The 24,523-nt window shown below is 42.9% G+C and overlaps 1 protein-coding gene across 3 annotated transcripts in view; it reads right to left on the reverse strand.

Moving 5' to 3' along the window:
- LOC124161102 (maternal protein pumilio-like) overlaps window positions 1-24,523 on the reverse strand; it is a 1,117,691-nt gene that overhangs the window by 1,046,187 nt on the left and 46,981 nt on the right. Inside the window, exon 1 of one of the 3 annotated variants that reach the window (XM_046537302.1) lies at window positions 17,709-19,148. The exons of the other annotated variants lie outside the window; for them this stretch is intronic. Coding sequence (XP_046393258.1) covers window positions 17,709-17,732 — 24 coding nt within the window. The 5' untranslated portion in view covers window positions 17,733-19,148. Of the gene's footprint in view, window positions 1-17,708; window positions 19,149-24,523 lie in introns of those variants that run through there. 3 annotated transcript variants of the gene reach the window in all.

The raw sequence follows: 24,523 nt of genomic DNA on the forward strand, positions 1-24,523 counted from the left end.
GTTGCGAGGTGCTGCCAGTGATGAGGTTTTTATTGACCAAAATCATCAAACCGATAGAAAAATATCGTCAAGTGTGTGTTATGTGCACAGAGAAAATGTAATGAACGAAAGTTTTGCCCGGAAACAGTGCATTCTGCTTAAAAACGGCCGAACTAACGTTCAAAACGAAGAGAAGAGCGGACGTCCGAGAATTGTGCCTGACAAACTGGTCACTAAAGTTGATGAAAAGGTTCGCGAAAACCGTCGGTTCACAATAATGGAGTTTTCGCTTTGTTTCCCACAAATTTCATGGATTTTGTTGATTGAAATTGTCACACAAAGGCTTGGCTACCACAAATTTTGTGCAAGATGGGCGCCAAAAATTCCTACGGACCACTATAAAGGTTTGCACGGCACCCAAGAACTCTTTAATGCCTTCAAATGGGAAGTTTTCCCTCATCCGACCTCAATCGACTATCACTTGTTTCCTAGAATGAAGACCTGGCTAGCAGCACAGCACTTTGAAGACGACGACGAGCTCTGGATGCGCATCACTGAGTGGCTGAGATCGCAGGCGGCAAAATTCTATGATGAAGGAATTCCGAAGCTTGTCCACCGAAATGATAAGTGTCTCAATTTGTTTGGGGATTGTGTAGAAAAGTAGTATCCTTGTTGCTCTTTCAGCTGTACATAATAAAATATGTTTACCACACTTAATTTTTTATTCCAGGATACACAAAGCAGTATGTTCCTTATCACACGTTACCTCGTGTTGTCCACCAATTCATGTGAAGGTGAACAGTTAAAGAACACTAAAGGCCAACGACAATCCGGTATTTCGATTAGGGCATAATTTAAAGTTCATTCCTTAAATAGGAGAAACCTTTGATCAAATAAAACGTAACCTTCACATTATTAATTTACAAAACTTAAACACAGGTAGATAAATAAATGATAAAAGGCGGAAGATGTGCGTGAAGTCCACAAAATTACGGAAGATCATCAACCGGTCAATGCGGTGGTTCATCTACTAACAGTAAGTCAAAGCAAACATATCAATACTCCACTTTAAATAGCACCGACGTCTCACTTTTACGTTCTATCTTTATCTTAAACGATAACCCCATAAATTTCCTTGCCATTCTACGCTCTCATAGTAACCATTCCAATAACATCGATTTCACAATCACTTCCAATATGAAAATGATTTTATCTGCAGTTTACTGGATAAAACAAATAAAGGGAAAATGTGCTATAAATTACAACCACTAGCGTGGCATCTATTAGGCGCATTATAACCCAAGTGTATAACTGCGAAGGCGGTTGACCCAAGCACGAGGAAAAGCTCCAGTAAGTCAAGCCACGACAGGCCCTAATGCAAGCAAATGCTTCCCACGTGCAAAAATTTATTTGCCAAGTTCCCAGTTACACTCGTGACCGCGCGCAAGGTGGACACCGAAAACATCTGGTCCGGACGGTGTGCGGAAGGAAGAACTCTGGATGAAGATGACCGTTTTCGACGAAAACAGGGACTTGGCCAAAGGAGACTTTTTCTCGGGCCCCGTTCACAAAATCAGCTCTCTACGTGGAATTTGCCGACAGGAGAGAACGCGTATTAACGAGGTATGAAGTATTTTAGGAATGAGGAGCCATGGTTGGCAGTAGTCACTATATCACACCTGGAACATGTAGAGACAAATCAGCACAAATACACCCACAAAAAAGCTAACGAGGAACTGACAGTCGTACATGATAAAGAGATGAAGGAACTCCTCAAGAGTATTTTTCTATAGGAGTGAAAATCCTTACAATTTGATAGATTGATAGAAGTGAAAGAACAATTGGCAGAACATCAAACTTGCTGAGCTTTAGAAAATAGAAGGAAAGTAAATGATAGCTGACAATGTTATGAGCACGTTGAATGAGACTGTAATGCTTATCATTAAACAAAAACATTATTTCCTATTCTATACACCTATTTCCTTAAAACCGAATAAATGACCCGGGTAAACAATGACTCAAAGAGTGTAAACAATGCCGGAATTCATAAAGGCAATACAATTCTCAATGACCCTTGGTTATCCGTTATTGAACTCCACACTACCCATAGAGCATAACTACATCTCATAGTAGCAATCGCCATTTCAGATAGCTTTACTCTCAGCTAATGCCGAGTGTCTCGAAGACATACCGAGAAGGGATGAGGGCGAAATTAGTTACAGCCAAAACATTAACCATCATTAAACCATAATAATGCAAACAGAGCATCGGGAGGTATCACTCGCGGGCCGAAGGAAGTTGAGGCGGGTGGGGGGAACAAAGCGAAACAAAAGAAAGCCGAAACGAAGGTGGCCCTCGAAATCCCAAGAACTGCGGCTACGTCGCCCCGGCCTTGAAACTCAGCGGCTGAGGGGAGAGGGCAGCGGCTGGCAGATGGATGGTTTCCACTGTTTCCACAAGGCGTCGTAGCCAGCGACCTCGAAGGAACAGCGGATGGGGGGTGTGGGAAGGGGAGGATATCAAGGGAAAAGGGCTCGCTTAAAACTGTCGGGACGTCCCCGACGGTGATTAGGCAGTTAAATCACGTGTTTTCCGAATAGTTTGCCCTTTTAAGTCGAGTCCCTGAAGGATGAGAAAAAGGAAAACCACGATGACGGACACGCGAATCGAAAACTTCTCCAAATGATAAAAAAAGAGAAATTTCGGAAATCAAACGCCTACCTAAAAGTGGATATAAATAGAAATGTAAGCATTGACCAGACACCAATCGTTTCTTGAGGGTCATGAGGTCCTAACAGCAGAAAACTAATTCATACAATTAGAAGGTTACCTTGATGGTGAGCTGAAATGAATGTGTAACAAACCCTGGCTATATCTAAACCTTGCATGGTAGCGCTATGAATACGCGGGAATCCTGTATGAATTGATTAGCATGACAAAGATCTTACAAGGAGAATATTATGACGATAACTTAATGACTTCCCTTCGAGTGAGCAGGATGATAACAAGTAAGTTGTCGGCCAACGGTCCAGCAAACGAAAGCACAAACCAGTGGCCTAAATAACACAATTGGTCTGCCGTAGGTGGATTACCAAAGGTAACCAGGAACGAAAATAATAGCGGTAAATAAAATAAGAAACCAATCACTAATTTCCGCAAGTCACGCGATCACCGAAGGAAGCTCATTCAAAAAGCCGTATAAGCCCTTATTTTATCTTGAGAAACACGTGAACGACGGAGCAAGGAAAACAAAACCGAATGTTCCAGCCACGCCATCTTAATTCCTAATTACTGGAAACTGTACTCCAGGACCTTGCGTTAAAATATTTTGACAATTACGCGAAGTAATGATAACTTATTGAAACTCTAAGAAACGCTAAATGTATTCATATTTTCCATAATTAATGAAAATTGGAAATGACACTAAAATACACAACTAGAAAAATCTAACATTAATAACCTTAACATAATGTCCAAAACTAAAGAGAGTGATGTCCTCATACGCGTGGTACTCACTTTTTGTCCTTGTATGCCGTTTTCGCATGCATAAAATAGTATGGAATCTAATTACAACTTAGAAAAAGGTAAACTCATTCTAGTAAATTAGCAAAACGCTGATTCATTCGACCATGCCTCATTCCTCTGAAAAGACGCACTGGGCAATTGCGTATTTTCCTAATTAAGGCGATTCACGCACAATAAAAAGCTAAAGCGTCAAGATTACCAGCTTTCGAAGTGTTCCCCACGCCCTTCCATCGTGTAGCGATCTGAGACCACGAAGAGAGAGGTTAAAAAAGCGCTAAGAGTTCATGAGCAAAGACCTATCCAGGAAGGAAGTCATGGTACTTGTAGGGAGGAAATTTCGAGAACTTCCCCTCAGTTTGTAGGCTCATCCACCGCCCGGGACCGGAACGGAGAAATAAAAATGTAAAGGGGAGTGACGGATTTTGACTCCGTCGCACAACACTCCAAAGTCGATGGGAGCCAACGAAAATTAGCTTAGCGGTGGAGGTGAGCTAGAGATAGACAGAAGCTAGGACGTATAAAAAGATGGCCGATCGAGGTTTCATCGACTAAAAATGCTGTAAATGGAGGTATAATATCAATCGCGATTCATAAAATGTATATTTATAAATGAACACCCAAACAATTTATAAATGAAACGCGATACCACGCGTGAAAACTTATTGCAAGCGAGCGAATTGTTTACATAATGAGTATAATACAAAACATTGAATATCTATAGCCATTTGCATTAGCACCAAAAGAATTATGAAAAAACATTCCAGCTCTCTGTGGCTTATATTGAGAAAGCTTCATTAACTAATAACGTTTTGACCACGATGGCAGCAGCATTATTTTTACTAAACCTGTAAAATTATGATAAGGGAATATTTATTTTTATGGCGACTAATTTAAAAGCACACCATGCCTCAGATATAAATGAAGCGACATACGAAATAAATTATAACGTTAACTAAGGAGTGACATGTTGCCACTGGCAACGTCTAGAAGTCTATTTCCTGACATTTCTGATCAAAGTTTTCTAGAGGCAGGAATAGATAATTAAGCCTGACCTTTAGCTAGTTTTCATGCAATGCTCAAAAATATAAACCACTGAAATGCCACTAAATAGACAAAAATCTAGATGGTTATTGCGCCTAGTAAGAACATTTTACCACACCCGCATTTCATCTAAAAAGCTAAATCTGGTGGTACACCTGTTGAATGCAGGAATCTATAACGCCTACTAACCAATACGGATACGTTTTCCTGGGAGCAAGTCATACTGCAATAATGTAGGCGATATTCATAGAAAGAGCCAACCTTGTCAAGCATGCGGCCTGTTCTCACCCACCGATAGATAAAATTGTGCCGAGCTGGTTAAAGTTGCGGAGAAATAAAATATAAACATCGATCGTCGAGGTTATGCAACGTGATATATTCGCCATAAAAACAATGAAACTGAAAGAGGGTGAGAATTCCATTCTGCCTACTCATTTCCACAGAAAAATATGCTCTGCGTTAGAGAAGACCAACAAATCATATCCCTATATTTTTTTTCGTTCGCGAAACTTGGAAATATAAGGCGATAAAAAGTTGTATTGTGTTTTCAAAATTTGATTTTCGTGAAAAATGACGTTATTGCCACCATGAAACAATATTAGAATAACCCCTTCCATGATACTTTCTAAGATATCTGCCAAACAACGTGACAATGTATGGAATTGGCCATAACTGAAAACTAATAAAGAAAGCTTACAGCTATTTCGCCTAAACAGACGGAAATGTTATTAAATTAAACATAAATTCACGAATATGGCTGCTTGCTGCGTACACTCCTGATGCCATACGACAATGACAGACGCCAAAAACAATATCATTACCACACAACCCACGCATCGGACGAAGTAATTTTGATCACCTTAGAGGCGTTGAAATAAATTTAGGGTTCGTAAATTTCAGGGTTTCATCGAAAATCTTGTCAAAGATTCCCTACCAGTAGAACATAGGTTTCCCAAAGCGAATTTTCCCTCTCAAAATACAAAAACGACACACGCCATACACAATATCAGTACCACACAAACCATGCATCCCAGAAAGTAATTTGAACCGCATGGAGGCGTTGGAATACATTCAATGTTTATAAATTTCAGAGCTTCATTGAAAATCTAGTCAAAGATTCCCTATCAGTAGAGCATGAGTTACCCGGAGCGAATTTTCCATTCATATCAATACCATTGGTCACCAATATCAGTAACATTGCTACCAATCATTGATGGTTAGATGGAAGAAGGGACTTAATCTCAATCTCGCGCAATAAATTCGAATTATTATTACAACACACACACCATGCACCGCAAAAATGAATTTTAAACCGCGTAGAGGCATAGGAATCATTTAATGTTTATAAACACTAGGGTATCAGCGAAAATCTTGTCAAAGATTTTCTACCAGTACAGCATGAGTTTCCCGAAGCGAATTTCCCCCAGACAAAAGCCGTGGTAGAGGAAAAAAACACGCTCACACGCGAGGGTTGGCGAAAGATGGCATTTATCTGCGGCCATTCGTCCCGCGCCCTTGAAAATCCACCGCCACGGTCAACGAGGCGCGGAGAGGGAAGGGGGTAGTGAGGGGGTGAAGGAGGCAGGGAAGGGGTGGGTGGAACGGAGGGATAAGGGGTTGAAGGGAAGAGACGAGAAAGAGCGGCGAGGGAAGGGATACGAATAAATGCATCGCAAGGAGGGACCTGTCCCGGCGGAGAGGAGATGGTGATCTCAGCCACGGATGCACAAGGCGCCCTCACTCACCCGGGCGATTAATTAACGCCAGGCCATGTGTCTCGCACCCCGAGGAAATTCTCACTGCCACCCACGTATCCACCGCCCTCCCAGAAATTCTCAGACCACTGCTAGAGCGAAAGGTTACGACCCGCACTGACCGGCGAGAGGGGGTCTCGAGTTGATAAGCATCAGACCTTGAGCCACTTCCTCTCACCAAAGACTCGCCATGAAATAACGAAAGCCACAGTCGCGGCGTTGCCACCGACCAAAAATACAAATATTTCCCACGATATCCTGCCCTTTCGTCGAGAATTATAAATTGAGAGAGAGCCGAGAAGGGTCATAAGAATTACACGGCAGTTTTTCTCAGAGAAATAGCTAATCAAGGAGGATATTGAACTGGAATACTATGCACCTAGTAACACACTTCTCCTGATGACATTACATCAAAATAGAACGCTACCATTTAATTTCAACGAACCTTCACCAATGTTTTATCATGGCGCGGATCTAGACCTGTTCCATTCTATTTCCAAGATTTACCGTTGAACAATGGACACTCCAATAGTGTCTAGTCCATATTAAATGGATACTGAACACTGCAATCAACACCAAGTGCCATCGATTGACCTTAATAGCTTAGTAAATACACTGCCTCTCGTATTTCCTTCAACTAGCCACGCACGAGAAATCTACTCCCGACCAATGAAGTTACTCGCCAAAAAAGAATGAAACAAAAAGTTACACACGGCAGGCGTGGAGGACAAAATTACTTCAAAAAATTTAATCAACAACCTTTATAATAATTTCCATCCTTATTTCTTCAATCTAAACTTCATTCCCTCGCGAGAACAAAATAAATCATTATCCAAATACAATGTTGTCTGTATGAAAAATATAAAGTTATTGTACGTCCTAAAATAATGAGGACACTGAATTTTTAAGCACGCGTATTCGCCTTAATACCACAAAATAAGAAATAAATAAATGCATTTCAAAGGAGAAAGTGACGGGTCGTGAATCGGTGAACAGACAAGGTCGAATATGACCCGCTGACCACATTTCTTCGGCTGACGTCAATTTCGTGGAGGTCCCTTTAAAAACTTGGGCGAGATTGGGTAGAACACGCGTTCTTGGGTAGACAGAGAGAGGCAACGGGGTGGGGAGCAGGAGGAAAAACAGAGAAGCGAAGGAAGAAGGGGGAAAACCGAGGGACACATGGCGATAACCCCCACTACCATCCCTTCCACTTCCTTCTATTCTCCTCATTCTAACCATGAACGCCACTCAAACTCCTCTCCACGTTTTCCAAGCAATCTTCCCTGAAACACCATTTTCAGAATACATCTCGTCGCTCGTTTCCATCCACACCGTCTTCCTACTTATCCCATTACAAATCACTAACCCGCGATCGCTTCAATTCGAAAATATAAATGAAGAATACAAAAACGATGAACACACAACCAAGGCTCTTTCACAAACAGTTCCCCATCTTAAGACTGAAAATTGACTTCGGGCCGCTTATATGCTAGGTGTGTTTTCGCCCATCACATAATACAGCCGAACTATACCTTTAATAAGTGTAACTACCTTGATGAACAATAAATTGAATCAGATCAATGAAACAACAACCGCTACAATAACCATAAGAAACAACTTGGACCATGGTTTTTACATTGGTGTCACTTCACGAAAGACTAGTTATCACAAATAATAGACAAAATAAATGGTTCTCGGAAACTTTACGGGGTAGGTGCATTTATCATAGAGGACCTCGCTAGCGGAATCGCAGTAACATACATAGGTAGAAATCGTATCACTAACCACGCGATATGCATGAGTGTGAATCCTTTAAAAAGGAACAACTGAAGAAAAGGGAGGTTTTCCTGAAATCCTGGGGCGGGGAAACAGATCAGGTTGGGGAAACGGCGGGAGGAGAGAGGCATGGAAAAATCGAGGGAGACACACACACACAACGGGGTGCGACGGCCATCGAAGCCTCAACTCCTATCCCTCCACGACCATCGTCTGCCTGCCTTCCCCCACCTCCCCCACGCAACCAACACACAGAGAACCCCTTCCACCATCCCGCCCCCCCGAACCATTTCCTGCCGCCCCGCTCTCACCCGCCCCACAGACGACGCATACACACACCCAGACCCCTCTCCAGGAAAAAGAGGAGCCCCGTGCCCTTGGCAACAGCACCAACAACGAACGCTCTAGAGAGGGGCAGAGAGGAGTGTTGGGAAGAGGGTGTGGGGGGGGGGGGGAACGGGAGGGGAAGGGGAGACCGGTCGTCCGCCGGTGCAGCGAGCAAACCACTGCGGGAGAGGAGACGAGGAGAGGTGGATAGCGCGATGCAATGAAATACGTGTATCGATACATGAGAAAAAGGATGGAACGCATACTCGTAGTCGAAGACTAATTTTGGTCAGATGAAAGTCTGCTGGTGCTTCGGGGCTAGCCTAAGCCAACCTGTGTTGTTACCCTCAACCACCGCCATAAAACTAATTTCTTCCGCTCGAAAAAGTACTTCAGATTTAGGATACATATTTTTGGATGCAAAATGTCTGAGCCGACAAAAGGAAAATACTTTTGCGAGCCGAGAGGACAGTGACGCTTCTTGGACCGTGTGGTGTGCATGTGGGAGCCCAATAGCATGCTGCATGCTGGTGATTGATCACCCCCTGCCAAACACCCTAGAGGTGGTTCGCAGGGTATTATGTAGATGTAGATCACCAAACCCTTAATTTTGTACTACTCCTTAACCTCAATAAATATATGGTTGCTGAACGAAATAGTTTATAATGACCGCATGATCCTGAAATCGGAGATACTAGATGCATGCAGCATGAAATAATAATCGATTTACCGCATCTTGTGCACGTAAAAAGAAAAAAATATTTCCCCCATAGAATGAGTATTCAACCACTTAAAAGTGGAGTTGATGCCATACGAATATAATAATAATATGCCACAAATGTTCTGCAGTATTCATATCTTTTCCCTTCTATCCTTCCATTAACATAGGCTTTATTTAATGTTAAAACAACACATCCGTACTTCATATGGCAATCACTTCATCATTCGAGCATTAAATATTGATTGTCATCTTTCGTTTATTATGACAAAAAAATAGAATTTACAGAAAGTTGATCTTCAAAATCAAACACGAAGGTCGATTAATCGATCCTGGATTGAAATTTCCAATTCCTAATAGGTGGTCCTACCGGAAGTAATTAATTAAAAGCCGTAATAAGAACTTAAGCCATCGGAAAGTGCGTGCCTTTCCACCGCGATAAGGTAGTAGCCCGAGGTAAATGGTATAGCCGAAAAAAATAAGAAATCTATTTAATATATGAATACCTGAATTGAAATATAAAACGTCGAAACTGATAAACTGTAAGCATATTCAATATGCATCTTCAAACTCCCATTACAAGAATTATCAGAGCGAATTTTCGTCAAAGCTGCCGAACACTTTTGCGGCACCCGTATGAACTGTAAATTTTGTTGTTTCCAGAACACTTACAAATTTTAAAACACATTCTGCACTTCGCGCAATGCTAATTTTATATGAGGGGAATATAAAAACAATTACATCATACGCGTGGTTTCCCAATGCAATATGGCATAGCATCCTCTACAGGCACCACGAAAACATGATAATACTCCCTGGAAGGACAACTTCAATACGTCCAGTAGAAGTTAAGTTCAACTATTCCCACGTACGTAAGTTAAGATAGTGGTAAAGCAATAGGCCTCATTGTTAACTGAAGAGTGAAGTTCAACGTGGAATGAGGGACATGCAAGGATGAGTTATAAAAACTTTCAATGTAAATTCACCTTCACCGATGGAATACCAATAAATAAAGCGTAATTTAGTCGTAGTTAAGCAGGGTTAAGTACCGCAGCCGATATGTATCGGATTCCCGGCTCATCAATACATCGTACGATTCAAAATCGGTCGTAATCATCGATGCATCAAAGGGAAACCTATCGATTAATCAATGACTTCGATACTTGGTAGCGCCCATCCCGACAAACCTGAGCGAGAGAAACAGGAGGAAATCCGAAGTGGAAAGGAAGAGAAGGCGAGAGAGAAACTGCCACTACACGAACTGGCCCCAGCGGGCAGAGGAGGGGGATGGGCGGAAACGAAATAAGGGGAAAGGAGGAGCGTCTATTTTTAGGAGAACCACTTCTGCCTACAGCAAAAAAACCAGTACCGCATTCACCCAGAGACACACTGAATACAAGGGAGGGCACCTTACAACGTACCTCCCCCCCGTGGATTGAATCTATGGAAAAAGACAAAAGCGATATTGCAGGAGAGATACGCCTTCAAAAAAGATTCCCACGTAGCGAAAATACAGCGAGAGGATTTCCCAACACAGTGAGTTCACGTCCCACCTGAATAGGTATTCCCCAATCAGAATCCCAAATTAAGGCAGTGTTCAAGTCGAGCGATATAAATAGAGAATAAAAAAGAAACAAATGAACGATAAGTGTTGAATTGGAAACTAGCTTGCCAATTTCCTATCATAAGGTTTTTTTTTGGGCCTAAAAAAATTAATGATACCGTCCCTAAGTGCGGCACTTCTGTTATTTACATATTTAACACAACAAATGAATGACTACCGGCGTAAGAACATGATACAATAAGCAAACAAAGAAATTACATCAAGGGGAAATTATGAACTAATTAAAAAAACATTAAATATGAAAACAATGTAAAAATGACAGTGATGAACATGGTAACGAATTATATTGATAGCAATGTTTCCAAAACAGGAAATGAGCAATAATTGGAATATTAAAACGGTGATACAGTAACTCGAGATGCAAAAAACAAATGAAAGCACGAAAATATGACAGGAGAAAAATTACTCTTCATGAGTGATTGAGCCAAAAAAACCAACACTGGAAAAATAATGATATTAAAGTTCATTCGCCGGTTTAATTACGCACTTTACATTCTACAAAAATATCCTTAATCGACATATGCCAAACACATCTGAAGTAAGGCTCCTTTGAGAATATGCAATATCCTGACCACGAATTTGAGCACGCAGCCTTTAATGCACACCGACTTTACAAGAAATCAGATCATTCAAGTTGAAGATTGGTAGGATGCTTGCTTTTTTACTCAACGAATTTTAAGTACAAACTAATAATTCCCGAAACATGTATCATATTGAACCGAAAAGTAAATAAATGGATACTAGATGTTTCCCCACGCTATTTGTAACCATGCCACCTAAATATTTTACCGATAAGGACTACCGGGCGTGCAACATACAGATCGTGACCTCTGCCTTATACCCCCACGGCTCTTGCGATATATAGCGTGATGCATTACTTTGCCTCGCTTAACTAAGCAACGTAACATTCGATCATGGTGTGGCGGCTTAAGCAAGAGAAACATAGACGAAAATAATACCTATTTAACAATCAGCAGAAAAAAATTAAGCGGCAAAAGTAATTTGAATACATCAAGAACCTGCTTGCAAATCAAAGTTAATGCTAGAATGCATTAACACACATGCGACAATCAACTTTTCCCCCAACGATACAATAGAAGTATTTTGACCTACCCGCCACAACGCCATGAAAATAAAAAACTGTAAAAAAAGAATGGGCAGAGGGAGCGTGGTGGTGCTAGGTGGTCTAGGGAGAGGAACTGGCGTCGTAATACTGAATGTGGGAAATTCATACTCCTGTGGCTTAGTTCGAGGTGAGCTCCACCCTCACATACCCATACCAACCTTCGGGTTGAATCACTAAGTGAGTGGAGAAGGAAAAAAAACAGGGGAAAGTGCTAATTTTTTCAGGATGCAAACAATAGCGAAGGCTTCGACGCCAATGACTTCTATGACGAATCTCAGACGCGACAAAATATTTTTCACTAGAGAATTAGATGTTAATGTCAGGATACAACACAAAATAACAGAATGTCGCCTAAGGAGCTTCCCATTGTTTTCCTAAGAAGTCTTAAAAAAATATTTCTCAAGGGCGATTGGCCAAGATCGAACGCGGGGGGCAAACTAAGAGAGGAGAAAAAGGAAATGAAAATACGCGATCAACACTTGTGCCTTCGCAGTTGGCCCGGAATGTCGAAATCGATAGGGTCACCCATGAGAGGAAGCGATACATCAAAAAGCGATTTGAGTGCAAATTAACCTCCTTCGACCGCTCTCTTGCATTGTCTGAAATAAGGCACCAGTTCATAAAGTTTGGTGAGAGGACGTCAGCTTCTCTGCAGACGTCTTTATTTACATCATATTTGTATCTTAGATCAAAAATCAATCCATGGGAGTAACGACCTCATTAGAGGTGCAGCAATATCGGAAAAATGATTGATCCCCCTCCCAATTGACGAAGTCCGGGGCAGAATAAAATCTTTGCCAGTCAGTGCAAAGGTTACTGGCACGTGCACTATATTAGGTCAGTCTTGTTCAGGGTATACATGTAATCATGTAAGTGTCACTTCATGCCAGTCCATATTTCACTTGAAAACACCCGCATAGGATATACCAGGAGATAGCTGTGAATAAATTGGCAAGAATGGTAGTCAAAACGAGCGGGATAAAATATTTTCAAGCCGAAAGAGGCTAACTACACACGTAGAAGCCTGACTACACTAACGTTAAAATTAGAGAAATACTTATTTTGAATAACATTTGTTCCTGGTTACTCAAACCTTTTACGAAATCATTGCAGCGGAGGGGAATTAAAATTCTCGCCCGAGTAACATCCGTTTACGTAACTAGCAAAAAAAATTACAAATAAGTAATTTGTGTGTAAGAAATTTACATGGAAGCAACTTTTTGCAAAGCCACGAGGTCGGAGCGTACGCATGATAACGGAGTCCGACCAGGCAAACTTGCATGGTAGGTACTCAGTCCAGGTTTCCAACGCAATGGTAAGCAAAAAGCTTTGGTGGCAAAGGATAGTGCCGTTCCGAAGGACCGCCATAACCCGCCTCGCCGGAGGATGTGACCCCCGGGCGGACGAAACAAGCCACGATCAAAGAGCGAACATTCTGATTCGTCGTAACCGTCGTAACATCCCTTTCCTACGGTGCTCTTCGAGGCTGCATTAATGCGGGGCGGACATATCCATTCCGGACGACGCAAAAGCGGGGCTCGAGTTAAGAGCGACGAAAGGCGGTGAGCAAGGAGAACTTGAATGAACAACTGAGGGTAGAAATTCAAAACCAGAAGATATTAGTATTAATCACATGCCGATAGTCCATCACATTAAAAGTTAACCAGTACTACGACAGGAATGATACAAAAGATATGCACCCTACACCAATTAATGATGGAACAGTAGTAAAGTCCATATATTGCTCCTTTAATACAAGGATTCTCAACACATCGGCGCTATTACCAACACAAATTTCTAGTTAAGTTTGTCTTTATGTCCAAACGATAACGCTTGCACCTATATGATAACCTGCAAGCGAGCTCTGGTGTGCTTAGCAGGTGGTTTTCAACCCGAAATGACCAAGCCTCTAATTGATGCTACCACAATTACAATGGATACTCCTACTAAATCCACGGAAAAATATAATATTCTTAACAGTATTCAATCATTACAAAACATGCTACGCACCCAAGAGGACGTGCGATTTGTAGGGCAGAAGAATCGCAAATCCAAAAAAAGCATGCACGCTGATATAATCTACATGTGAAAAGTTGTACGGCTGATACATGATTTCGTATCGACCGGAATGCCAGAGCCTGAGACAACGAGAGAGGGAAAATTTCTATACCATGCCAGAGGACATACTCTATGTTCAGGATTGATCGAAGGAACAGCAGACATCACCCGTTACCAGGTTATCGAAATATTTTCTAGTTCTCTATAATTGTTCGCCAAAATTTAGCATGCAGAACTAGCACCCAGGTTAATCTACATTTTAAGAGTAGCCTACAGAATCCACTTCGGCGCTGAATCATCAACTCCTATACATGTAAAAGGAGGGAACTGACTATCATTCCGCGCTCCTTCTCACCGCCACAAAAAAATTACGAAGGAAAAACTCGCATCTGTCACTAGAAATGTAAAGAGAAACACTTTTCTGTCCCTACCGCATTCTAGCATTGGTTTCACACATTTTTGAAGATCTGGAAGCACACCGACTGCGAAATAATGGAACTATTTCGCAAAATGCGCATCTGTACTTTCACTTTCACCAAACACTCCCACCGCAAGAGCCCCGTGAACGTCGAGAGAATAACGCCATTCATGCGACCGCGGAGGAAATCATTAGGGTCAATCTAGCAAAATACGCGTAGAAATAAAGAATTGGACGTGCGCATCCGTAAAATTTCGTATACTATCAGAGCGAATCGATTCGCACATAGTCAGATGCGAAATCCCTCCAAGCTTTTTATCATAGAGAGCAAAAGAAGCCCATTATTCCCGTTTATTTCCTTCTCTTCACAACGAAGCCGGCTCAACAGGGTAGAATTTTTATTTTCTCAAATTATAACTTAAACGGCCAGCCAGAATACATTAAGAGCTAAAGGTCTTTCCCCGAGGTCGTTAGATGCTAGACATGACACTGAGTATCTCGTCATTTTTTCCTCCCCATTTTCCAAGAAAACTCACAACAACCTTTCCCACTTATAGGTAAAGCTCCTTCCGAAAGAAATTCCTCCAAGACACGACCATGGTTACAAGCGCACACAAAACTACAAGATAACGAGCGCTCACTTAAGGGTATTGGTATTCGTAACAGAAATTCTAAATAAGCAAAAGAAAACTTGTAACGTAACGTCATTTAAAAGATAGAAAATATATGGTGTAATGATCACTGATTGACTCTCTTTTTCCCAAACTGTCACTCACATTTACCAAGCGATCCCATAACATACTACACCATATTCTTAATCACCCGTCTACCTGTCCCATAGTGAATGACAAATATAAGCAAAAGCGTATGATTGCCTGAGCAACTACTAAACTACCATGGTGCCGCTCCAACTGGTTGCTAAAACCAGGGTAACTCAATTTAAAACCAACAGTTCACTTGATGGACCATAATTTTACTTAGTCCATACATATCTCCAACAGTCTACGTTCAATAACATAAGTTATTACAATATATTACCTTACCCTAAAGCATATCTAGTGACACATTATTATATACTGTCGCCACCATAATCCAATGGAATCTATTCCACTGCTAACAAAATATAAGGGATAAGTAGGAGTCTTTGCAACCTTACGGCGGTCAGCAACATGACCTCCGTGCGAGGTACAACCGGGGTAACTCAATTTTTCCGCCCGCAGTACACTTTATGGCCTCCTCCGATTTTTATGGTTCACCCACGGAAACACCGGAAAATTACCTACACATGATAGCTGTAGGCGGGACCGTTCCTCATCCGAACCACCCGCCGCCCTCCTTCACTCCAAGGAACTCATCCCTCGCCTTCCCCTCATCCCGCCTCACCTTTCTCTCTTTTTGCCTCCCTCTCTCTCTCCCTCGCTTCCCGGCTCCAACTTGTTGCTATCCATCGATTCGTCCTCCCTCCTGCCCCTCCGGCCCTCGCCGGTTTTCCCCTCACAGCCCCGACCAACCCCCGCACACCGTCCACAGCTCCTCCTATCCTCCGCACCTTCCATCAAGCAGGGCCGAGGTAAGACGAATAATAAAAACACCGGCTGGTTGAAAAACTCACTGTCCTCCTATTAACACCACCTTCAGAAAACCAATAGTGAATGGCGATGAACAGGTCGATGTGACCACACTTATGCACAATGCATCCGTATGGCACAAGGGGTATGACAAGAACCGAGTGAAAATCATGGCTAGGTTACGTAATTATTGGTTATTTTGTTCATAACTGTAACCAACGCAGAGCCCTCTCCCTGCAAGCTCATTGGCCACTTTTCGATACAGCATAGTCGCCGAAATATTGAGCGACATATGTCGTGATTCGAGGCTGAATCGGATAAGACAACAGCGGCGACTGGGAGGGATGGGGAGCTAGGTAGGAATTGTCCTTGAACCCGCCATATTGATTGAGGGAACAACTTGAATGAATCCGTTCCCCTGTTAAAATTTTCTTTCGTCTTTGGCAATGCCTTAATTGTCTAATCTGTTCCCAATACAAGTATCATGCAGCAGACGATTTGCCAGCGCATTTCAAAAACTCATAGAACTGATCGATGAATTGCGCCAAAATGATTTACTTATTCTACAAATGCAAGGATGATAGATAATATAAGAATGGGAACAAAGATAAATCGCAATAGATGACACGAAAAGAACTGAGTTGAATAAGGAAATATTACCCCCTCCCATTTACATAAGACATATGCGGCTATGAATATTCTAGAGTCATTTTGAAATGGGATCGAACATAATATATAGATTACCCTCGAAATGAAGAGCAACAATTTTTTTTCCATCCGGGTGAAAATGCGTAAACATTCACCAACAAAACTGCACCGAAATTGCGCAAATGCACGGAATTAGGTACAAGAGATGGTCTTTCTCTACGTTCACGAATGTAACAGTGAACTTGTCCCGTCAAGTAATTGCTCTCGTAACTGCATCGCGTAAACACGGCTCTACTGCGCATCAGCACAACATCCTCTAATATTCTTCCAAGCTTCCTCTATCGTATCGGTTGACTGAGGAGTCAAGTATAATGGTTTATAAATCTAAATCTAAGGTAATGAAACAAAATGAACGAAAAATTCTGGAAGGTATGAAGCAACCCTGATGACTAAGGAATTGATTTACCCCTTCCCAACCTGTCATAGTAGGACTGATAATGAGCTTAACTTATATGCAGCGAGACACAAAACTTCATATAAATATGGCTTCCATTCTTTATTGAACGATTTCAAAAATCTACTCACCGCAAACGCGACCTCATAAAATCTTTCTAAGAGAAATCACGCGTACACGACCTCGCGGGCGAGTGACACAACTTGCAACACATTCAAGTAGGCATGGCGTTACACGCACTGGGGCACTACGATCAGCAGAAATTTGGCAATTGCAAGGCAGCAGCCAATTTACAAGCACACACACACGTATTTTTGCCGGGAAAATGGCGTGGGTGCGTATCACATAGCAGCTTAACTAAATACTCCCTAGAAACCAGTAGGTAGGTTAGGGAAAAACATGACGCCGGCACAGAAGCAACAAAAGAAGGTCCTCAGCTTCCTTCATCCCACAAGCATTACGAGTTGATATTAAGAAAAACAACTTGTGTAATCTCCCTCGACCCCGAATGATTTCAGCACGTCCTCTTCATGAAGTGATACAAATTGGTTTACATGGACACTCGGGTAGCGTCCCACAATGGTACCCCGTTGCTAGGGACAACACTACCACAGAGAATAAGAATTAATAACCATACGAAGGGATTCTTGTACGAAGATATAGATCAAAACAATCCTCGTTATCCTTACCATGTCTGGTCCCATCTCCTTCATGGCGTTCCCAGCCGATCGTCGAAGTGCCGCACCTTCCAGACGGCTTCGTTAAAAATTTCGACGGGGCGATAGAATACGGGGGAAGTTTTGTGGGAATACAGGAGGGGACTCGGTGAGGCAAGGGGGTCTGAAGAAGAAGTTGATGGGGGAATAGAAGATATGAGGGTGGCTCGTCTATAGAACTTGCAGACGTTGAAAGATGCTCAGATGCACCGAAAAAAAAACAATACGGGAGCAGTGCGGGGAAATGAGGGCCCCTTGTTGTGGGGGAATTTGAGTTTTACTCTGATACTGGGGGTGGATTGAGATGGGGAGGAAACGGGGCGTTGTCGATATGCACACAAGGGCTGGGTGTGTAGGGTTGGGGGTTGAAACAGAAGGGAGATAGGTCGAGAGGGGGACTCAAGCACAAAAACACCAGGTGGCCCCGCTCCTCAGCGGCGTAGATCGCCGGCGGGTGCCGGGGAGAAGGCGGGAGACTTGCGTGCGGGAACTGACGGAGGACGTCGTCGAGAAGGGGGAGATGGACATGCACGAGGAATCGCCACCTTCCTTTACTTGGCTTCCAGGGCGGGCGATGTATATCTTACTCGGCAGACTGCAGAAAACTTCACGATCCTCGACGGTTATCCTTTCCAAGAATGGGTGGATTAATTACTTTCCTATTTACACAGAACACCCCCTGAAAAAAAAACATGAGCTGCCCTCTGATTTCTTCCTTCTCTCCCGGCTATATACAAGCGGGCATCCCCCTCGACCCTCTGAGATAACAGGTGAAGACAACACTTGATTAAGCACTTGATGAAGTAACACCAACACTGAACACTTATTACGACGGCGAAACACCTTCAGGATTATGATATAACTTCTCTTTTTCCACTCCTCCGTCTGCGATGATGCTTATCTTAACCCCCCGTAGCCGAATCACTGGGGGGCTCGACAGATCTTACTGTCCTAGCCGGCGAGGTCCGTGCCTGAAGCTGGCGACAGTATTCCATCCACGGATTGGCTACCACGCGGTACACCCAAAATGCTTTCAAACTTCGCCGCGATGCTGGAGAAGGATGTACAACGTTCCTACCGGCGAATGCTATTCACAACACGGGAGAGCAGATAGGTGTAAGCGTTGATGATAATCCAAACTTCTCAGGTATGAATTGACAGGCCAACACGCACAACCAAACCTCCACTCTACCTTATGTACAGGCAACACACGGACGTATGGACGCCAGGCAATAACCAAATATCCAAGTGGGGTGGGAAGGATGTAATAGTAAGTCCAACTGAAGTGAGTACTTTCTTCTTCCCTCACCAGCGCGCCATTACCACCACAAACTCGTACACACTCTCTCTCGCTCACACACAAAAAGCTTGCAAAGCGTGCGACAAACCGTACTCGACTGGCAGGCGAGTCGAGTCAAACGCAACCACACCAGCGGCAGAGCAGAAGCGACCCCTCGTCGGCGCGTTGGCCGGGCGGAGGAGGGGAAGGTAGGGGTAATGGCAGCATAAGGGGACTGGGGAAGAGAGGAGAAGGAGTCAGAGGAGGGGGGAGAATAGGCGCTTGGAGGGGGAGAGTAACCATGGTTACCAACTCGAACGCCAATCGAGAGAAGCGGGAGAGCGCAATTTACACACACGAACCTCGTTCTTTCCTTTCTCGAACGCAAACAGCCTTTCCCGTCGCAACCCCTGCATTATTCTCCTCGCAGCGAGTTAAATAAATGATTCCAACATTAATGAATTTATCGAGGGAATCTATTAACAAAGATTCAATGTCAACAATCGGCTGCGTAACGACAAAAAATAACCTCTCCGGGGCGCGGTCGGAATAAGACCGCAAGCTAACCGGTAAAATAACAAAAGAAAGGTCGGAGGAAATTTCACACAAGGTGCAATTCCAATCAATAAGTTCGTGCATGCTAATAAAGCATCCTTATGTGCACTTTCACGGCAAGCGTTACGTCTGCGTACAGCCTTATCATTACAATCATTTGAGATAACGGACATTCATAAGAAAAATTACAAAACATAAAAAAGACACACTAACATATATCAAACCCCCCCTGCCAAACACCCTAGAGGTTGCTCGCAGGGTATTACGTAGATGTTGATATCAGTAGCAGTAAGAAAGGAAAACGAGTCGGTACCCGAAACGTCGGCGCTCTCACAAAATCTTACCCGCGCGGAAAGGAAGGAAAGTTTATATATTCTGTTCGCCGGGAAAGTGTTAAATCTTACTTAGCACACTAACACAACTTAACAGTCTTTCTTATATACGAAATGTGTACGGCAGGAAGGTTCAAAAGGGATAAATTATTACATGGAAATAATTGTAATCCCACTAAAATCCTCAACCACACAGCTATTTTCTCAATTTTACACTTCCACTATTTAGACTACGAAATATTATAAATGCCGAGGAAAAAAATACCTTAACTCATCGTCATAGAAATGAAACCAGCAGGATTTTCGATTTCCCGTTATATTTATTTCCATTGGGGAATCCAACTGAGCAACAAAAATACAATTTCCAGTCCCAGTTCACTGGACAAATTATCGGTTCAGACAACGCCGATGTCGTCGGAGCGATTAGCCTCATTTCCCTCAAATCGGTGAACTCAAAAGATCAAACGATTAGTCAATCCTCTTCAAAGACCCATCGCATTCAGTTAATTCGCGTGATCATTGGACCTCGTAAAATCATCAGGCAGCCGAATTAAACATCGCATCAATCAGGTATTAACCATGGATTCGGCATTCTAAAAAACACCTTCGCCATGAGGTAAAATCGCGATATTCACCTAGTTGTTACTATGATAGTATAATGAGTTTAACAGCATTATTTCATACAAAGATCGCCATCCAAATTTTAAAAAAGAGTAATTCAATATGGGAAGACTTTTTTATTTAGAAGCAGAAAAAAATAAAATGACAAAGCCACTAGTACAAAAGTAACTATGACTTTTTCGAAAATTTTTTTGTACATATTTTCAATATAAAAATCCAATGCCATGTAGTAGGAAAATTACGACGGGAATAATTATTTTTACCATAGAAACCTTTAAAAATATGGAGGTAGGCAGAAGTAAGAATGCAAGAGTTGGCAATCCAGGAATCAGGTTGATATTTGTGGCTACCAAGGGAAAAAACATAGCTAGGGTTACCCAACGTCATAGGTAATTAGTTTTGATGCTACCTGCAATTACATCCCTAACAAAATCCCTTACCTAAACGTAAAAGTATGCACAATAGACTAGCCAAACAGAGCGTAACTCTTGGTATCAGAGATTATGTGGTCATAGTGACCGCCACAAAAGTCTTTCGAGTAAATTTCTGACCGTAGTTAAATTCATTCATCTTTCAGGTATTCACCTCCCAAATCTTGCAAATTTTTATATCGACACGATTCACTCACTCAAAGCAGTGTTGAAAAAATAAATTATCGTAATTCTTTAACAGTCCCATCTATGAACTTGACCTTCAAATAAAAATAATACATTAAGGACCTACGAATAACCATCACTGATGTCTGGAAATCATAGAGGGAAAATACAATGGACACCGACAGTATCAAACCAAAGATGAATATTCCATTTACACCCATACACCAAACACGAGGAGGGCTCGATAGATGTTTCAGCAGCACTCCACCTTAGGCGTGGGGGTGAGAAATTGAGCCGATTGACTGGAATAATTCCCCCAAGGAAGGGAAGGCAATAGGGAGCAGCATAAAACGACGCAAGCCCATTCCGAACACGGCAAGGTTATAGACATCCCAAAATTCTAATGTTGGCAGCCCTGGCAACATGGGACAGCGGCATGGTGAGACTCCCCTTTACTTTTTCCCTATGCATGGAAGGATGGGGAGGGACAGTAGGGAAGGAGGTGGAGGGGGAAATACGGGTAGTGAGTGAGAGACAAGGGGGGGATGGAATAGTCTAGAGGGGAGGTAAAATAGGGAGAAAAGTACACGGAGGGAGACTGAACACTACGGAAGACGAGACTGGGGAAAGGTGGTGAGCAGAAGAAGCCATCGGCAATGGAGTGGGTTCCTGAGAAAACTTGTGAGAGAGGCAGGAGGGGGGGACTTTGAGTTGCGGGGGTGTGAAAGGGGAAGGGATAGGGAAAATTTCGGCGGTGAAAGGGGAAGGTAGCAAGAGCGATGAGTGGGATGAGGAGGTAAGAACGGTCGGAGGGGAACGGGTCTGCCCAGCGAGGGGAACGGAGGATGCAGGCGGCGCCACCGGGTGGGTGGCGGGAAAAACGTGACTCACGCAGAATGGCGGCTGGGACGTAAGTGAAGAGCGGAGCTGCGCATGCGCGAGAAAAAGCCGCGGCGGGGCCGTTTGACACGCGCCGCAATGGGATGACGCCAAAGCATAGCGGGGGGAGTGAAGGCGTGTGTTCAGTTAAGAGTGCGGCAAGGAGTAAACGTAAAATACTCGCACCCAGCATTTCCGATTTGCCTGAAGGGGAGGGCTGTGAACTATGAGGGTTTAATTACATGGCGGACGAGGTGCACAGAGGCAATGCCAACGCCGAAATTAAACGCGTGTTCTTTCCGGACACTGATAAAGAGCAGTCCGATTGTATACATGAAAGTGCTACAAAGATAAGTAGCTTCTCAAAACAAGTGTCAGCATTTAGCCAGCCATGTTGGTGGTCGGAGAAAAATCCTCGCCAGTTTATCTGAAGGTTTCGATCTCCAAATGAGTAAGTTGTCAACGTCCAACAGAATCATTTGGGATCGCAGCTTTAAACGAATTAAATATATCGAACACAAAATTCTCAATGAGGATGTTTGCAGTTGCATTACAGAAAACATGTAGCATGGTGTATGCTGGCGATATTTAACCACAAGTAGTAATCGGTTGGTGGCAATGAGGGGGTAAGATTTCAATGGTGTAACTTTTTTCGAACATATTCCGGGAAAAATACACACGGATGTAATTTTAAAGGAGGGCTAGCAGCAATATAACATAATTCGGGGTATTTTAGAAAGATTTTTCGGCCATGAATTTATTACATCAAATAATAACGAAAGACCATGTGAACCAATGAATGCTATAATATTTCTGGGAAAGAAAGAGAAACGCGTGCCAGGAGTTCGTTTCGCAGAGTGATGAACTGCTTCCCCAAAGTCTAAAAATGATTTTGTCTTCGATTCCAGTCATGAGGGAGTGCTCTAATGTCACGTTTTCACGATTTTTTTGGAATCGGAGTTCAAGAATGAGAGGGACAGGATGGAAGATATTCAACACGTAATATCTAAACAAGGGAGAGTATAATTATCAGATAATAAGGGTTTACTTATAAATGAATAGTACATTCACTTAGGACAGCAGGCTCTCAATGCATTTAGCTAACGATTGGCACTGTGTTGCACTGTATTCTGGTGTGCATGTGGCGGTCCTCTTGCATGCTGCATGTTGGTGGTTGATCGCCCCCTGCCAAACGCCCTAGAGGTGGCTCGCGGGGTATTGCGTAGATGTAGATGTATTTACCGGCCTCGGTGGCGGCAGGGTACAGTCCTCGCCTGCCAGGGCATGGCTGTTAGTGATTGTCCTACGCTAACTGTTGAAAACCCTCCGACATAAAGACCAAATGGTACTGTTTTCGGAGTGATGGAAATAAATAAAAAAATAAGAAACTCCGCTTGCGTAAAACAAACCAGGCTAAAGGCTTCGAGGATATTATAAACTGATTTTCAAAGTGGAAAGTTGAGTTAAATTACTAAAAGATGCGCTGCAATTAAATTTTGGAATAACAAAGGCATTCTTCAACATAACTAAACCACAGGAAAGAGTACTGGGAGAGGCGTAGAATCAATAAGATACCATGGATTTGGAATGATCTTACGCGGAGAAAACATATCGGAGTGAGAGTGGCTCATGTAATCGTAAATTAGGATTTTTCCAATTGAATGGTGACGGCAAAGACAAACCGGCTTCTTTTCCATCGAAATACTTCTATTGAAGCATGCTGCCACGACTTTGGATCCTGCAAAAATCCTTCTTCAGACTTCTTTCACAGCATCTCTGAACCGAATAAAAATATCCACATGTGAGGGACGCAGGTAGTCAGATGAGGAAAGCAAAGAAGGAACCCTGGATGTTTCCACGGAAAATTTCCAGAATAGAAAAGGAACTAGCGGTTCCTAGCCCCATACCCACCCCCCCAAACCGTTCAATTTTGTTTCGCAACCCCTCCTTCGCATCTTAGCACACCTGGGTGGGTCGCCGTTGCCTCCCTAACGAGGAAAAAGGACAAGGGAGGCAAGAACAAGAATGAGGGAGAGGGATTGCTCAGTACCAAGGTCGTTAGAGGTAATTGCTCAGTACCAGCGGTACAGATCACGCGGTATTCTGCTACTATCCCAGCCTTACTGCACGCGGAAACGCTTGCTTTCTTCGGGGCAGGCAAAACGGGAGGTAAGGATTAGGCCTGGGCGATAAAATGAAATATCATAAAATATCACGGTATTTAAAAACATAACTACTCAGATATCGATTGTTTAAGATGGCCTCAGTGGCGGCGGGGTAAAGTCCTCGCCCGCCAAACAAGAGGTCGCGGGTTCGAGTTCCGCCTGGGTAGGTTTCCCCCGTCCAGAACATGGTTATACGTGTATATTTTATAGTTAAATTTGTTGAATATCCCGATATAAAAGGGCCAACATGAGCTGTATTCCGTGATTTGAGAATAAAATTTTAAAAAGTTCGAATAAATGCAACCGATCCAGGCGAGATAGTTCGACAAATTAAAATAAATTTCAAATTGAAAATTTCCAC

The sequence above is a fragment of the Ischnura elegans genome, chromosome 6 (genome assembly GCF_921293095.1).
Source record: "Ischnura elegans chromosome 6, ioIscEleg1.1, whole genome shotgun sequence".
NCBI classification, from domain to species: Eukaryota; Metazoa; Arthropoda; class Insecta; order Odonata; family Coenagrionidae; genus Ischnura; species Ischnura elegans.